Source organism: Ictalurus punctatus, chromosome 21 (genome assembly GCF_001660625.3).
Source record: "Ictalurus punctatus breed USDA103 chromosome 21, Coco_2.0, whole genome shotgun sequence".
In the NCBI taxonomy this organism is placed as follows: domain Eukaryota; kingdom Metazoa; phylum Chordata; class Actinopteri; order Siluriformes; family Ictaluridae; genus Ictalurus; species Ictalurus punctatus.
The window spans coordinates 1,200,182-1,217,609 of record NC_030436.2 but is presented as its reverse complement, the minus strand read 5'-3'; the positions used below and the strand labels follow the sequence as shown (position 1 = coordinate 1,217,609).

Below are 17,428 nucleotides of genomic sequence, written 5' to 3'. Positions count from 1 at the left end.
ACTTGAAAGACCCAAAGAATTCATGCTGTGTTCTTCCAAGTGCTAGAGTCTAGTCTGTAACTAAAAAGGACTACAACATATACTCTGACTTCTTACAATTCAGGACCATGTTTTGAGCTGTGGCTCACCCCCCAAATTATTTGGCTCCACCATTTACTGATCTGTCATTTCAGCTGGAAACGTAATGGTATAAGACATCTCCACTGATGAGTGACAAATTAAAGGAAAAAAACAGAAACAGTATCTTAGTAAGGTGTACGGGCCACAGCAAGATGCATTTTATACATGTACAATATTACTGTACTTTACTGTAAATGTTATATTTTTCTTTACAGTAAAGTTTTACAATACTTTACTGGCAACATAGCACACCCTGGCTTGCCAGGAAGTAAGCACACTCTAGATATGTTTACTGTAAGTTTTACAATACTTAACTGGCAACCCAGGTTGCCAGTAAATTCCTTTAAAATTTCCAGCGATTTTTATGTTACGTTTTGTTCATGTTGTATAACTATGGAGCTAGAAAAGATGACGTTACTATTGCATAAACACCTCATGGCCTCTAGCAGCTGTCAAAAGTCGACCTGGGTAAACCGCTCATAAACAATTTAATAATATATGTTTTCCTTTTTTCAACTGATAATGTAATCTGGATCCTGTAGACTAAAAAATGGTGCTGTAATCATAAAGATGTCCTGTACCCATCTCAGGAATCCTACTCACAATTTGACCATACTATGATCGTTCCATATCATTTCAAATTATGCACACCTGTTTGCCTTTTCTCTGAACAATTTTACACTGTAATAATCAAACTGCCAGTATGTGGCGTGACTCAGAAGCGGAAGGGTTCTCTTTTGAGTCTGGTTCCTCTTAAGGGTTCTTCGTCATGTCATCGGTCATGTCTGGCTTGCTCATTTGGAATCTAAATCTACTTCCAGATTCCTGTAAAGCTGCTTGCATTTTTACATTTATATATAGTGCTTTTAAAAATCATCAGCAGAGATAAAGAGACAGACTGCCGTAAAAATTATGTATAGGGTTAGCACCTGGAGCACCGCAGTCGCAGCAGATGTGGTTACCCGGCATGCGGAGGATGTCCTCTGTGATTGCCCGGGTCAGATCCTCCACGCTGCTTTCTCCACTTTCTTTGTGCTCATCCAGAGCCACATTCAGTGCCTCCTGCTTACTGTTGGTCAGAACTGAAATCCACCTGAACAATATATACACATATACATATATATATATATATATATATATATATATATATATATATATATATATATATATATATATATATATATATATATATATATATACACATGATAAGATACTTAAGAAGAATAAAGATGTGTATTACGGAAGTTCATCTATCAAAACATTTCACAAGATCTTAGTAGAATTTATATATTTGCATTTAAAAAAAGGGTCCAACAAGGTTCAACAGATTCCAAACCTAACCAAGTGGCTAAACAACTAACATCTAATGTTGCTGTTTAACAGATTATAAGGGGCCACTAAATCTAGCTAAGGGAGAACCATTGATCCTATTAGTGTTTCTATTTTCTGTTAGGTGCAGCCATTATGTGCATTATTGTGCATTATCACAACACTTATTGCATCATTCTGTTTAAGTGCTGGAACAATATCCCTATTATGTTATGTTCAATTCTAATAGCCTTCTCCAGTTGTATGGTTATCAGCACTCTTTTTTGCTATTCTGTACCTCTGGCATTAATAAAATGCAAATCACAGAAATGCTTTAATCACAGTACAGTACATGGGATCTCATTTAAGGCAACTATATTTAAAGTGTCAAAGTGTGTGTGTGTGTGTGTGTGTGTGTGTGTGTGTGTGTGTGTGTGTGTGCGCTGTGCAGAAAAACCCCAAAACTGCTAAACCCTAATACTTTGCTGGGATTTAAACACAAACATTGCATCATCTTAAACCGTTAAACTCCCAGAACCCATCTATGAGTTCAGACTTACAGTACATTCCTGCCTCTCATTACTGTGCCACTCTGAGTCTCACTGTAGTTACTGAAAACAAAGCTTTAAAAGAATAACTGGATTATACGCCTAGTCTTGTAGAGTTTAAATAAATCTTCCCAGTGTTTATTCGCCATCTTTTAGTTTAGTCCAGCTCTACAAATATCTATAAGCGATTTTGACTATCACTCGCATGTATTGTATTTACATGTACTGCTTTGTATGTCGGTTGCCATACAAAATAAAGATTATGCTTACAATTTCAATGCTCTTTATGATGAATATTTTCTTGGCCCAAGTCAAAACGGGACTACAACAGACATATCTGCTCTGAGATGTGCTCTGAGCCTTATAGAATCCAAAAACAATGCATTTCCATTCCTGGAAGTATGACTTACGCTACACAGTCAGGCTCATCCTCTGTGAGAAAGTGATAAGTGCGGTTATCTGCAACAAAGACAAACATGAACGCATGAAACAGAACCGTGGTGCACTTGTTAAACACTGACAGCTAACACGTTTTAGATAAGGAAACAGGTAACACTATTAACACTAAATTGGGAGTGTACACAACTTGTAATCAAGTTGTGTACAGACCCAATCATAGTTTTTCAAGCTCTACTGAGAGAGGAGAGACTCCATCTGACTTAAAAATATTCAATTAGACAATTACATAGCGGGTTAGAAATAATAGCTTTTGTTTTGACGGCTTGTATATAATATAATCATTTTACACAGGGGGTAATAACAGCCCGTGCTATAAGAGACAATATGACTAATGTTGCTCTGTAAGTACAGCAGCATGCATGAAAGCACAGCTGCTTGATTATCATTAGTGATAATCCACTGCATCTAATCCCGCCACGAGAGGTTACACAATTCAGTGGATTAAATCATAGCTCTGGTAGGAGAGAGTGCTTTCTAATCATTACTTACGAGAGATGAGGTCAAAACATTTCTTGTCCTCCAGACTGGGTTTGACCTGGCAGGTCAGGAGGTTCAGTTTGGCTGGTGCTTTATTTGGCTTAGAGAGGGCACAATATGACACACATGTTAAAGCGAAAATGCCTTCAAGCTGTATTTGTTGTCCATGAACACAAGTAGTTGGTAGATAATTGTTTGATGTGTAATATACACCACTGCTGTTTAAGTTGCTGTTTAATACTCAATTGAAGTGGTTCTGCTTACAGTTCCGTGAGCGATGGTGAGATAGCAGTTCTGCACGCTGCACTTCCTTTTCTGCCACATCTTTCTCAACCTGTAGCAGGCAGGGATATGAATACAACACACACCACACGGATCCCAACCCACTAATCTTAATACAGTGGCCATAAAAGACCAAAAAAAAGTTTTTGATTTCTCCATCAATTCAGTTTTTTTTTTTTTTTAAAAAGCTTTTTCCTATTGCAATATAGTGCCACTAAATACAGTCCCCTCAAAACTATTGGAACAGCAAGGCCCATTCATTTGGGGATTTTTTTGTGTAGACTGAAGACATTTGGTTTTGAGATTAAAAGATGAATATGAGAAGAGAGTTCAGCGCTTATTTCCTGGTATTTATTTGTAGATGTGTTAAACAACATAGGACATAGTACATTTTGTATCAGACCACCCTCGTAGGCAAGCAAAAATATTGGAACATGTGACTGAGAGGTGTTACCTGTTACCCAGGTGTGTCCTGTTAGATTTATTGTTTAGAACATCTACTCTTGGTTGTAGCCTTCACTTTCACCTGTGACTTGTGTATTTGATGTTAAAAAGGTTAAGCCAACATGAAGATGAGAGTGCTGTCTATGGGAGAAAAGCAAGCCATTTTGAGCTGAGAAAAGAGGGAAAATCAATTAGAGGCATAGCACAAACCTTGGGCATAGCCAATACAACAATTTGTAAGGTCCTGAAAAAGAAAGAAACCTCTGGTGTACTAAGCAACAGACACCAAATTGGTCAGCCAAGGAAAACTTGGCTGTCAGTAGTTACATAGAGAAATATGTCATGTTTATAAAGTGCTTAGCTGTCATTGATGCGGATTCTCAAGCCACTATGGGTTTTTACTGTACCACTTTAATTTTTTTTATTCCACTGACACAAGCCCTCACTCTTATTTTTGTAGATAGTCACAAAAAAAAAGGCAAGAAAAAGAGAGAAGAGTTTGAAGGGGAGAGAGCAAGTCAGATGGGCAGGATGAAAAAAAAAAACTATATTAAATTACTTTGGACCACCTGGTAAAAAAAAGCTCGGGGTTAGGAGCTAGGTCAAAGGGTCCTGATATGGAAGATAAGGATGAATGAATGGTGTAATTCATGAATGTTCCAGTCTTGATACTCAAGAAAAAATATTGAGTGGAGGAGACCAGAAAGAACTGTAATGTTATTACATAATATAGAGGTATTTATATTTATATGTTTAATTTATCTTTACACATATTTACACCCCCCCCCCCCCCCTTCCCACCACTGGCTAGAATAGATTGACTGAAATTATATTAAATGATATATATTAAATAATCTTATGGCTAAAAATATCAACAGTTTTCAGTGACTAAAACTATACTATACTTTTGCTCGGCTAAAAATTGGGCCGTCTGATAGAAAAGGTTTTAAGTTTTATTTTGTTTAACACATCTAAATATAAATACCAGGAAATAAAAGCTGAAATTCTAAACTCTCATATCCATCTCATGATCTCAAGCCCAAATGTCTTTGGTGTATGAATGAATGAATGAATGCCTTTTATCGTCACTATACATATGTACAATGAAATTAAGAGCCACTCCTTTTTTGTTCCGTGCAACATGTACATTCAATACACAAGAAGAATAAACAGATAAATACACAGATAAATAAACAAGATAAATAAACAAGATAAATAAACAAGATATGCAAGATAGATATGCAAGATAGATATTGGGGTGGATGGGGGAGGTACTATGAAATGCACAGTTTTGAGACACTATATACATATGCTGTGAACTCAGTACATGTGTTTGTTTATCATGGTAATAGCTTTCGGGAAGAAACTATTCTTAAATCTACTAGTCCTTGTTTTGATGCACCTGTAACGTCTCCCTGAGGGCAACAGATTGAACAGATCAGAGCCAGGGTGAGAACTGTCCTTAATGATGGTTTTTCCTCTGCTGAGGCAACGGGAAGTGTAAATATCCATCAGGGAGGGGAGAGGGCAGCCAATGATCTTCTGTGCTGCTCTTACTACTCTCTGTATAGTATAGTATAGTATAGCACAAACACATCAATTGGTCTCGCCGTTCCAATAGTTTTGGAGGCAACTGTAAGTGTAAGTGCTTGAAAGTAAATGGTAAAAGATACATTCAGATGTGGAGAAATATATCCAGAAAGAGTAACTCTAAAACACAAACATCAAACAGATATGAATCAATCTGGAAATAGTCGCATTTATTTACCCATCACTCTTCTTATAGAGGTAGCCTGATTTCTCTGTTCCATATTGCTTGTTGCCTTGAAGTTGGTGCATGCTGTACACTGTCTGTTTACATAAAGAGTCCTACAGCACACACACACACACACACACACGGGTTAAGCAGGCACCCTCTCACTCTCTCTACATGCAAGTCAGTAGCGCCTCATTATTTATTTGGATCCCTATTTTAAAAGAAATACAGTGTCCTTCACTACTGATGTGGCCAAAAGACAGAGACTTAAAAAGGAGGCACGTAGTGTAACTTGCACCAAACTTGCACAACTTGATTACTGCACCAAAAGGCACTAAACTCCTTTCGAAATATAGTAATATTAGAAACAATTCAATCTAACATAAACAATGAAGACACTAGATGACAAACACAGATTTGTAGCAAATACATGCAGTAACTTCTAATGGTCTATTTTCCACTGTTTTGTACCACTGTATATACAAAACCATAAATGTAAACTTACCCTCCTAGACTGGATGAGTGCATTGGAAAAAGAAAAAATGTTAGCAATGAATAAAATCATGCAGATCCCGGACCAGCAGCTTCGAGTAATGTTCACATCTACCATCAGAATGGGGAAAACTGTGATCTCAGTGATTTCGACTATGGCATGATTGTTTGTGCCAGACGGCTTGTTTTGAGTGTTTCTATAACTGCTGATCTCCTGGGATTTTCATGCACAAGAGTCTCTAGAATTTACTCAGAATGGTGCGATAAAGAAAAAAGCTTCAGCAGTTATGCAGACCGAATCACCCTGTTGATGAGAGGTCAATGGAGAATGGCCAGACTGGTGCAAGCGGACAGGAAGGCTACAGTAACTCATATATCCACTCGGTACAATTCTGATGAGCAGGAAAGCATCTCAGAATGCACAACATGTCGAACCTTGAGGCGGATGGGCTACAACAGGAGAAGACCACGTTAGGTTCCATTTTTGCCAGCCAAGAACAGAAAGCTGAGGCTGCAGTGGGCACAGGCTCAACAAAACTGGAAGTTGAAGATCTGAAAAACGCAGACTGGTCTGATCTCGATTTCTGCTGAGGCACACAGATGTTTGGGTCAGAATTTTCCGGCAACAGCATGACTCCATGGACCCAACCTGCCGTCAGTCTAGGCTGGTGGAGGTGGTGTAATGGCGTAGGGAATGTTTTCTTGGCATACAGTACTTTGGGCCCGTTAATATTAAACAATCATCGCTTGAATACCACAGCCTATTTGTGTATTGTTGCTGACTCTAATGGCTACTTTCAGCACGATAATGCACCATGCCACAAAGCTAAATTTGTCTTAGATTGGTTTCATGAACATAACAATGAGTCCAGTATTCTTCAGTACCCCTCCAAGTCACTGAATCGGAATCACCTTTGGGACGTGGCAGAACGGGAGATTCGCAGCATGAAAGTGCACCTGAAAAATCTGCAGGAACTGCGTGACGCAATCACATCAACATGGACCAGAATCTCAAAGCAATGTTTCCAACATCTTGTGGAATCCATTCCATGAAGAATTAAAGCTGTACTGAGAGCAAAGGGAGGCCCTACCCAGTATCAGTATAGTGTTCTGTAAGTGAACAGTTGATGTTTCCCAATAGTTAGTGTTTCCCAATCACAGTTTGCCACTTCCTGTAACCTAGCATATTGCTAATTTGGTTGGGCATATGCCATTCTCCTCCTGATCTAACCCACTTGTTATTTCTGACCAGAAATAAGTGCAAGGAGGGATGTGATTGTCACGGTTCAAAGGTAGAGGCGGAAGCAATCGCAGATTTCAAACATTTAATAAACAAACAGACAAAAAAAAAGACACAATAACACAAGGCAAAATACTGTGGCAAAATTAAACATCGAAGCATGGACAAAAGCATGGATAGACAATACATAAGACGAGGAAGCAGTGCACACAGTATATATATATATTATATATATGAGTGCTCATTAAACAACAAACATGACACAGGTGCAGGTGATCATGTGACAGTGATGTAGTATGGTGCAGTGGCTGCTAGGAAATGAAGTCCAGAGTTCCCTCCGTGATCTATGACAGTGATTGTCAACATCTGCTGGCACAAACCCAATTTTGCTCCAAAATCTCACTTATGTTACCACTAACTAGGATCTCATCCTACCAGTCCAAAAACTGTATTTCATGCTCTAACTTCATGCAAACATTTACAATATAGAATGAATGACGAATACATTACCCAACTACTAAATATAACAGAATAGGTTATTTATATTTGTAACAAATCACTATGTTCTGGCAAGTGAAGGCGAAGCAGACACTCCTTTAAAACTTCCCATAGAGCATCCAGGAGGGTTATTCAGTTTTGCCTCTCACAGATATGTAACATTGGGTCATGTTCCTTAACAAGTAAATGACCAAGTATAATACTTTTGTCTAATTTGTTTCAATGGGTTCGCTTTATCTACTCTTAGGACTACAAATGAAACTGAATCATCTTTCATTATCAAGTGATTTAAAAGTTAGCGCTAGATAAGAGAACACTAAAAGATGCAGTGGAATGTATTAGGGAGTTGTATTAGGAAATCGAAAATGAAAATGTGTGCTAGTGCCATGTTGAGAGACAGCAGGTAAGTGTGTAAGTGATCACCTCCTTAAATTCAGGCTGCAAGGCAGGTCTCAGCTGGTCCCTGAGAGAAAACAGCTTCTTCCTTTCTTCATCTTGACTATGCTTTATCTGCACACACATATGCCCACAAACAAAGACCCACGGTACACATGAAATTCCCATAAACCCACACTAGACATAGATAATGCATTCTTTCGTACATATCTCGCATAGGAGGAGATTTCCCGCGATTGAGTTTTTCACATGGAGTAGGATTACAGACGTTCTATCTATTTCACACAAAGCACTCGGTCATTTTGAAAATTTGGAAATATATAGTTTTGCTGGTGGTAAAACTCGATCGAGAAACAACGGAAGGAATTATGAAAGCTGTTGACTGGATAAATATTTTGTCAAAGCCATAAAAAGAGATCCACAGAGAGAGATTTTTTTTTTTTTAGAACTGATGACAAGCATTTTTCGGTACCATGTTCAGTTTTCCAGAACTTTTTACACACCTCTGTGCAAAAACACGCAGCTTGGTGCAACAGTTTATTGTATGCCATTACTCCTACTCTTTCAGCCCCTGTTCTCTTTACTGCTCGGTCGGTTGTGAAGAAAATAACTCCTTAAATGAACTTTTTTTTTACTGTGTTATATATGGGCAGCACCTCAGCTTTGCTAAAGATTGACACGGCGTGAGAAGTGAATAAAAGAATTCTGAAGGGATAAATAAATAACCGAAATCTTGCAGTCTCACTCACATTGTGCTGAGGTGAGATGGGTAAGATTTTGTGTCTCAAAGAGAGTGGTAGTTAGTAAAAAAATTAACCTCAGCTAAGTGACGTTTGCCATCCATGGGCATTATGTTCTGAAGAACATCATAACAAACGCTACAATATGAGTCACACTGACTTGGTCAGCGTAAATATTGTATGCATTGCCGAATTATAAATTATAAATCTGATGCTAGATGAGTTATTGTTCTCTAATAAAACCATCTAGATCAGACTGGATGCCATTTATCTATCAATGCATGACTGGCCTGGAGTCACCCACAAATGTGCATGAATCCACCAAAACAGCCATCTCAGCCCAAAATATGAACAACTACAGAAAGAAAATAAACACCTAAAATGGAGCTCAGAGAGCTTAATGACTGATCCACTAGTACATTCAAACTGAGTCTTATTGCTAGTGGCAGCTGCAGAATGAGATCTCCTCTGAATGTTGATAAGCTGACCTAGTCACTCACAACCAACACACACACACACACACACACACACACACACAAAGGCACAATTACAGCCACCTGATGTTTGGCAGAGTGAAATTAGAGGGTACAGAGCACCTGGGTTCTAATACTTTGAGCTGAGTGACAGACTATAGCTTTTGTCACAGATTTTCATCATGCTAGCTCCCTTTGTTTAAGCCATCCACTCAAAAGGAAAGAAAAAAAAAGATTAGGCCACTAGTTAAGACAAATAATCACATAAACAGCCTTTGAAATATGGACATTTAACATGATGTTCAGAAACAGTTACCATGGATGAGCACTAAAGCTGTTGCTGATTTCACTGTGACTGCTCGTGCATGTAAAATGCTTCTATAGTGTAATCCATACTGTAAGGACATTTAAATAAAGATAGGTTTTTATTCATGTAAAAATCCACTCACAGAGCTGAGCTTTCCGGCGAGTGTGTCAATGTACTGCTTCAGCTTCTCTGTGGCAGCCAAGCACTCCTGAAAGAAACTGACAAAGCAAACCAATGTAACTACTAGTGCTGGGTCCGGGTCCACCTTTGTCGAGTTCAAGTCGAGACCAAGTCCTTAACCGATCAAATCAGAGTCCGAAAGGAGTCGAGTTGGACTCAAGTCTGAGTCCTTAATGGCAGAGTCCAGAAATGATGAGCCGCTAAAGAGAACTCAATAGACTCTGTGCATGAACGCTGCTTACGTATTTCCGGTAGAATCTCAGCCAGCGACGTTACTTCCGTATAGTGCGTTCGTATAGTGAGGTGTACTAACGGCAAAACGCTTTCATACCATTCATTTTACAACAATTAAACTATATTATTATTATTATTATTATTATTATTATTATTATTATTATTATTATGACTTCCAGAGAGTTCAAAGTCTTCCATGTTTAAATGCATCTTACTCTGCAACAGTGATGAAAATGACTGGTTAGGTTAATGTTGTTTTTTTTTTAACTCAAATAAAAGTACTATGATTTAACTATACTCAAAGAAGTACCATTACAGTGAATTCATGAAGTTGTCATGGACTGGAGGAGGAGGTGGATGCAAGTGCAAATAATTTATTGTATAAAGTACATTTTAATTAGATAAATAAATACAAATAATGCAAAGACAGGTATGAACCGCCAGAAACGGAGACTTGGCTAGATTCACTAGTCGGATATAACATGAGAATATTCACCCTCAAAGTTGTCGATTTAACTCGAAATATATCATTTGATGCCCTTCTCCTTCTTACTGTTGGGTGTAACATCTGACTGTCCCACAATACGATTCACGGTAATCTGGGAAAGCTCTCGTAAACAGCGAGTGTAATATGTCATACTGTCCTGCTCCATCTTCACACAGTTATCGCCAATAGTGAACAACGCGTCCACCAGATGTACCTGAGCTGGCTGAGACAAAACACGGAAGCGATCGTGCACAGAGTCCATTCGGTACTCGCACGATGAGGTGGCCTTCTGTGCGCACACACACGGGTCAGGCAGGGAGACCTTCATTCATTTCTTGAGTCTGTGTCAAGTTCGAGTACAAATTTACCCGAGTGCCTGACAAGTACGAGTTCGTTCATAACTGGACTCGAGTCCAGGATCGAGTACCCCAAATCTAGTAATTACCATCAACACAACCTCATCTCTCTCCTCCTTCCCCCCTCACCACTTCTTCTCTCTTCCTCCACCCACCCTTTTGCTCATCTCCCTTTAGCACTCTCATACTTCTTTACAACGTTGCCATAGAATGAAACATGGTCTTTTAATGGAGACAGAAGACAACAAACAAAAAAAGTACAGGAATACATTAACTCGGGAATTATCAGTCATTCCACACATAATACTCTGCACGTTTCTGACAGCACGAGAACAAAAACAGCATGCTCATGAGCTTCAGTTTCAAAGAGGACTACGAGGACTCCAAAGGTGCTCCTTCTCTGTAAAGCTGTGTATCTCATCTGTTGTGGGAAAGCTTTGACTAGTTATCTGCGATTTACACCGTGCACCGGTTATATTTTTATCGGCGTAGTTTGTAATCTTTATCACTGTTTCTGTGATTTACAATATGGCCACGCAGTAGATCTGGACACGTTCTCTGGTTTTCACGTCAGGCGTCTGTATTCTGTGGCTGTTGGTTCAGACAGAGCAGCACTGCCTCTTGTCCCTAAGAGCATTTGTGTCCCAAGTTTGGTACAGTTGGTAAAGGGTGAATGCTGTTTTCATGCCAGAGACCAGATCCCCGGTGCTCTTATAAATGGTGGCCTGGGGTTCGCTGGGGCCACAGACAAACTCACTGAGCTCTGTCATCGTGTGTGTGCAAGAATGATCAGATGCAGCCCTTGAACATATTGGTATCTTCATATCCTTTAATGTGCTTTATGGGAATTTCATGCCATGCATTGCACACGAGTGGGGTCTTGACTCAACTAAATGAGACTTTCATGTACATTTTGGCAATTTCATGAAAATGATAGAAAATTCAATATCAATCACCTTATTATTCACCAAGTATCAACGACACCCAGGACTGTTTCTATGCCCTAGCATTCCTTTATAATTTGTAGAATACACCATGTGATGCAAGAATATGCACACAGTGGGTGATGGAAAATGTAATAATAAAAATGTACTATACTGTATAAAAAAAAAGATGGATACAATTAGTAACAAATGTTCTAACTAGCTAAGTACTGACTAGCAAACCGAGGGTGAAAGAGTGTAATATAACAGACGTTTTAGTAGCACGAGCTGTTGTAAAAGCATCCAACCAGTCATTTCAGTGGCTCGGCAATTAATTACACCATTTATATTCACCAAGCCGTTTTTGTTTATAGCATTTTGGTTTGTACAGACTCATATGAACAATACATGGCAAGTCGTTTGTGCCCTTGCAAAAAGTTGCAGCAATAGTGGAGTTTTATGTCATTGCCTGGTGAAGACAATGCCAACGGTGTCTTATGTCTTATAAACCACCACCTAACAGACCACTACCGACAGTATGTGGAATGAAAAAAATACATGTTTATGTGACGCGAGTGACAAAATAGAGGCAACATTCATCGCCTTACTTGCCCTGGGAGTAGTAGTGCTTGATGAGGTTCTGGAGCAGATCCACACCTTTCTTGCTCTTAATTTCATTCACTTTAATGAGGTACTGTGTAAGAGGACAGGAGGAGGAAACACAGCAAGTTGTGTTTATTGAGAGACAGAAATATAGTGGAAGAACAGTGGAAGTCAGTAAAATAATTCTGTATCGTTTAGACGTCACAGTGTTGTGAGAGGCAGTTAATACAGTTAAAACAAACACATGCGCTCTGGTTTGTGTGTGTGTGTGTGTGTGAGAGAGAGAGAGAGAGATTTAGTGCTGAGAGCTCACCTCACACATCTGCAGCTGAAACATTCTCCGTTCCTTCTCTAGCTCCTCGGCGATCTCTCCACCGCTCACCTCTGTCCTCACCATGCCGTACTGTTTTGCCAGCTCCCGCTTTTCCTTCTCTATCTTATTGCTTCAAAGAGACAAGGCACGTGTCTAACTCTACCGTGTGCGTGAAAGATTATTCAACTGTAGTGAGAAAAAAGTATTTGGTACTGAAATAACTTTGGAGGTTAGGGTGTTATGTACCGCTACAAAGGTCATTTATGATGACTTTTATTTCGCATAACTCAAAAACAGGACAGTGCAAGAAAAGCTATATATAGGTTTTGAGAAGACGGTCTTAACAGTCAGGAAGTTCTTTACAGTTGAGTTTCCTATTGAAGTGTTTCTTCATTTAAAGTTTCCTTTTGAAGTGTTTCTTCATTTATGACAATGGCATTCATGACAACGTGAGTGTCCAGATCATAAGACGACAGACCAAAGATAAATTAAAGTGGGAACGACACATGAAAAAAATACATACTGTATATAGGTAAGATGTGTAAGATGAATTATTACATCAAATTATTCAGCCTACAAATAAAAAATAAATAAATGTAAAAAAAAAAAAAAAAAACAGTTTCCAATGTGTTTTTTGGGTTTTTTTTGAAGTTTTGAAAACCGCTTGGCAAATCGGTCATGATTTACTCAACAGTCATAAGGGGCTTTTATTGCCTATAAGGGGAAGTCACTAATGCAAGAATAAATAATAGATTAATTACGTCCTGGGCCAACAATAAATGTGCAAGGAGTCTTCGCTGCTTTCAGATATTTTATGGTACAGATCACTGCTGACAGAAAGACTTATAAACAAAACAGTTATACTGCACCTGCCATGTATGTTAATCAGGCACTGTGTTAATTTGCGTGATTATTCTTAACCTGCTAAACTGGCAAATGGTCACTAAAAGGTTTGTAATTAGCACTTCTTTTTTTTTTTTGAGTCTAGCCCTCGGTTGGTAGTTAGTGTGTGACGTACTATATTCTACAAAATGCCATTCACTGCTCTTAAGGGAGGGAAAGCAGTTTTATTTTTCTCTCTATTTTGCCAAGCATATGCAATGATACTGCTGCCTCATAAAATCATAACATCATCCTCTTCCAGTTCATTAACATCTTGGAAAAGACTTTTAGACACCATAACCGTAGGCTATATTGCATGGCAGTATCACAAAACCTGAGCGAAAAAATCACAAAGCGATGAGCACTCACAATTTACTCTCGTAATCCCTCCATGCCTTGTCGACTGGCTTCTTTAGATCCTGAGGGAAAAGAGGTTAGAATTAGAAGGAGATTTAGTTTTTCATCTAATGACAGAACATGACAAAAACCCAACAAAATTCATGGATTTCAATCCAATCCATTTCCATTCAATTCCATTCCACTCTATTTGTACTGCACTTTTAATAATAGACACTGCCACGAAGCAGGTTTAAAGAAATCTAGATGTAGATTTAAATTTAGATTCATAATGAGCAAGCCAAGTGACAATGACGAGGAAAAACTCCCTGGAGACGACATGAGTAAGAAACCTTGAGAGGAACCGGACTTAACCAGACCTCTTCTGGGTGACGCCAGATAGCGAGTTATACGGTGCCCTCCACCGGAGGCGTTAGCTGAACTATTACTCAATGGTGTGCAACAATCATTGTGAGAAATATGAATTTATATGTGCCAGTAATTGATGCACACCTATATTTAGCGAAGATATTTTTTTATAAACCTGTGTTTTGTTTGCAAGTGTTTGATACCCATGAGAATTCTTCAAGCAAAGGATCATAAGGTTAAAATATAAATATAATTTTTCACAGCCTTCTTAGCTCATGTGGAGGGCACTGTATATGATATGTACGCTATAAAGCCATACAGTACTGAGTGGATGTTTAGTATGAGCTGCAGGTTTTTTATGATTACAGCTGATGTTTTTAGGTGCAAATCTACAGCATCCATTTCAAATATCAGACTACTATATACATTTGTAGGGGCAAAACAGATCCATGCCTGATTCATTCCCTAGCCTTTATTTTATCCATATAGACCCGTTTTCACCCACCACCCACTATGAGGATATTTGAGGATATGTAATACTTGATGCTATATCAGAAATGTACAACAGAAAGTAGAAACGCAGCTCTGAAGGGGATCGTTTTCTGACACTGTAACCTTCATATATAACTTTACTGTACACAAGAACAGATATAGAATTTCAGAGAGACCAAATCCACCACATTTGAGTTTTTAGACTTACACCTTTGACCTCTTTCAAATCCCCTTTCACCAGTGAGTCCAGGAAGAAGCTGATATTGTGGAGCATGCTCTTTAACTGTGGGAGGAAAGATGATAAAAATGTAAAGAGTAATCGTGGCACAAGTCTCAACCACGCAAGAAAAGTCTCACAGAAAGCATAGTTTTCTTAAGAATGCATGAAAAACAGCTGTCTTTTGACAAAAGGCTTAGATTTGAGCCTGTGTGCTCAAACTGAAAGCTTCACAGTTTGAAAGTTGAACTTTATGTAAATAAGGTCTGTCATTTCAGTTCACAGCATAACTAACAAAGTGGGCACAGCGCTGGCTAAAGGGTGTTTTCTCCCTCAAACACTCACCAAGTTCTTCATTGGTGACAGCAGCTCTTTGGAGAATTCAGCAAACTTATTAAAGGCAGACGCTACTTCCTGCTCTCCATTGTTGTGGAAATTGACGGCTAGTTTCTCCATGGAGTTGATATACAGTTCCAAATGTGATATGTGGTCTTGAGGGAAAGCAGATACATTTACATTACATTTTTTCACTTAGCAGACGCTTTTATCCAAAGCGACTTACAAATGAGAAAGATACAAGCAAATAATTTGAATACAAATGAAATATATTTAAAAATGTATCTTTGTAAGTATGCCATGCCCTACGTGCAGAGTCACTACTTCTTACACAACAACATGGACGCCAAAATACACAAGTAGAGCATTTTAATATGTGAAAAATATCCCTGAAATGATCGTGGCTAATGAAATGTTAGTTGGAAGCACTCCCATACTGTAGTGCAATCATGTCGAATACTGGGAAAACCCATTAACATGGCTTTGGCTACGGTTAGTACGCTATTCACGGATATATACTGTACATAGCAAGCAGCAGTGAAATTCTTTCTAAAGCATCAGACTCCTGTCTGAAACACCTCGGCGTGTCATCTTTTCCAAGTATTTTGATGACTGTGGTTTGTCCTCTGGTTCCTGCTCCGAGTCAGTGCTCTTTCATCTTCTCTGTACACACAGCTATTTGACATGTAGGATCAATTGTACCATTACATGTCATTATAGAACCGTGGCGACGTTACCTTGACCGGAGGCGTGCTTGGCTTTGGAAGCTTTCTTCATTTTCTGCAGCACTGTACGGTCACAGTCCAAAGCCTACAAAACAAATGCAGGTTCACGCTTATATATGTGAGTCCACTATTAGCTTCAATAGACAGTGCTGGTCTTCTAAACATGGGTAATGGATCATATGTTTGAGGGCACATTAATACATGTCTCAAAACCTCTGAAAACATGAAGAAAATAAGTCAGTACTCTTTATAATCCCTTTTGTATTATATATCACCAGACCAAGACACACACATCACCACCACCACCACCACCATTACCATGCTGTCCACGTTTGTAATAGAACATACTGTAGGTTTCAGTTGGACTGACCACACATTACAATGATCATATTATATAACTGTGTAATTATAACTTAATATTTCAGAATGTGAATTACTATAACACAATGGTTCAGTAGTAATCGTTTAAATAGTCGTATATGACAGGCCTTGCACATGGTCACTCCACTCGTAGTATCTTGAAATGATCACTTAGGGCCAGATGTTAGGGCTAAGCTCTTTGCAGGTGGGTTTGTTTTTTTTTAGGAGTAATTAGGATACATTCTGTGCAAAGCATTGTCCAGTCCACATCCCACAGATACTCGATCGGATTGAGATCTGGGGAATTTTCTAGGCCAAGTCAACACCTCTTCGTCATGTCTCAAACCATTCCTGAACAATTTATTGCAGTGTGGCAGGCCAAATTATCCTGCTGTCACCGAAGTCACTGCTATTACGGAAACCGTTGCCATGAAGGCGTGTATTTGGTCCGCAACAAAGTTTTAGTAGGTGGTACGGGTCAAAGTAACATCCACATGAATGCCACGATCCAAGCTTACCCAGCAGAATATTGCACACTAGGTACTAAGCACTGCATACCAGGAACACCCCACAAGACCTGCTGTTTTGGAGATGCTCTGACCCAGTTGTCTAGTCATCACAATTTGGCCCTTGACAATGTAACTCGGATCTTTACATTTGCCAATTTTTCCTTTTTCCAACACATCAACTTCGAGAACTGATTGACATGTTCCACTGTAATGAGATCAATGTCATTCACTTCACCTGCCAGGTTTTAATGTTATGGCTGATTGGTATAAGCCATAGCGAATATGTCAGGAAAACAGAGATGAGTTTTCCTCACATCTAACATAGAAATTCAAACAGGACCTATGTGACACTTGCAATTCTCCAACTGTTACAGAAGCCACAGTTGACCACAAGAAAAATAAAGTACAGTGAAGTGTACACTTTTATACAAATAATGTTTATTCTTTACCCAAAAGCCTGTTCATCAAAACCAGTTAGTAAGCAAACAGGATAACAGCCGTGTTAATGCCCTCCAAACTGTTGACTTGTTCTGAAACACGTGTCTATATTATTTTCTTTATGAGCT

At 38.8% G+C, this 17,428-nt stretch overlaps 1 protein-coding gene across 1 annotated transcript in view; it reads right to left on the bottom strand.

Moving 5' to 3' along the window:
• Positions 1 to 17,428, bottom strand: part of unm_sa1614 (un-named sa1614) — a 49,534-nt gene that overhangs the window by 23,132 nt on the left and 8,974 nt on the right. Inside the window, exons 2-14 of the mRNA XM_017450369.3 lie at positions 16,006 to 16,078; positions 15,278 to 15,423; positions 14,924 to 14,998; positions 13,888 to 13,937; positions 12,637 to 12,766; positions 12,329 to 12,414; positions 9,683 to 9,758; positions 8,048 to 8,134; positions 5,407 to 5,507; positions 3,177 to 3,246; positions 2,925 to 3,012; positions 2,387 to 2,435; positions 1,050 to 1,213 (exon numbers count right to left, since the gene is read on the bottom strand). Coding sequence (XP_017305858.1) covers positions 1,050 to 1,213; positions 2,387 to 2,435; positions 2,925 to 3,012; positions 3,177 to 3,246; positions 5,407 to 5,507; positions 8,048 to 8,134; positions 9,683 to 9,758; positions 12,329 to 12,414; positions 12,637 to 12,766; positions 13,888 to 13,937; positions 14,924 to 14,998; positions 15,278 to 15,423; positions 16,006 to 16,078 — 1,195 coding nt within the window. The remainder of the gene's footprint in view (positions 1 to 1,049; positions 1,214 to 2,386; positions 2,436 to 2,924; positions 3,013 to 3,176; positions 3,247 to 5,406; positions 5,508 to 8,047; positions 8,135 to 9,682; positions 9,759 to 12,328; positions 12,415 to 12,636; positions 12,767 to 13,887; positions 13,938 to 14,923; positions 14,999 to 15,277; positions 15,424 to 16,005; positions 16,079 to 17,428) is intronic.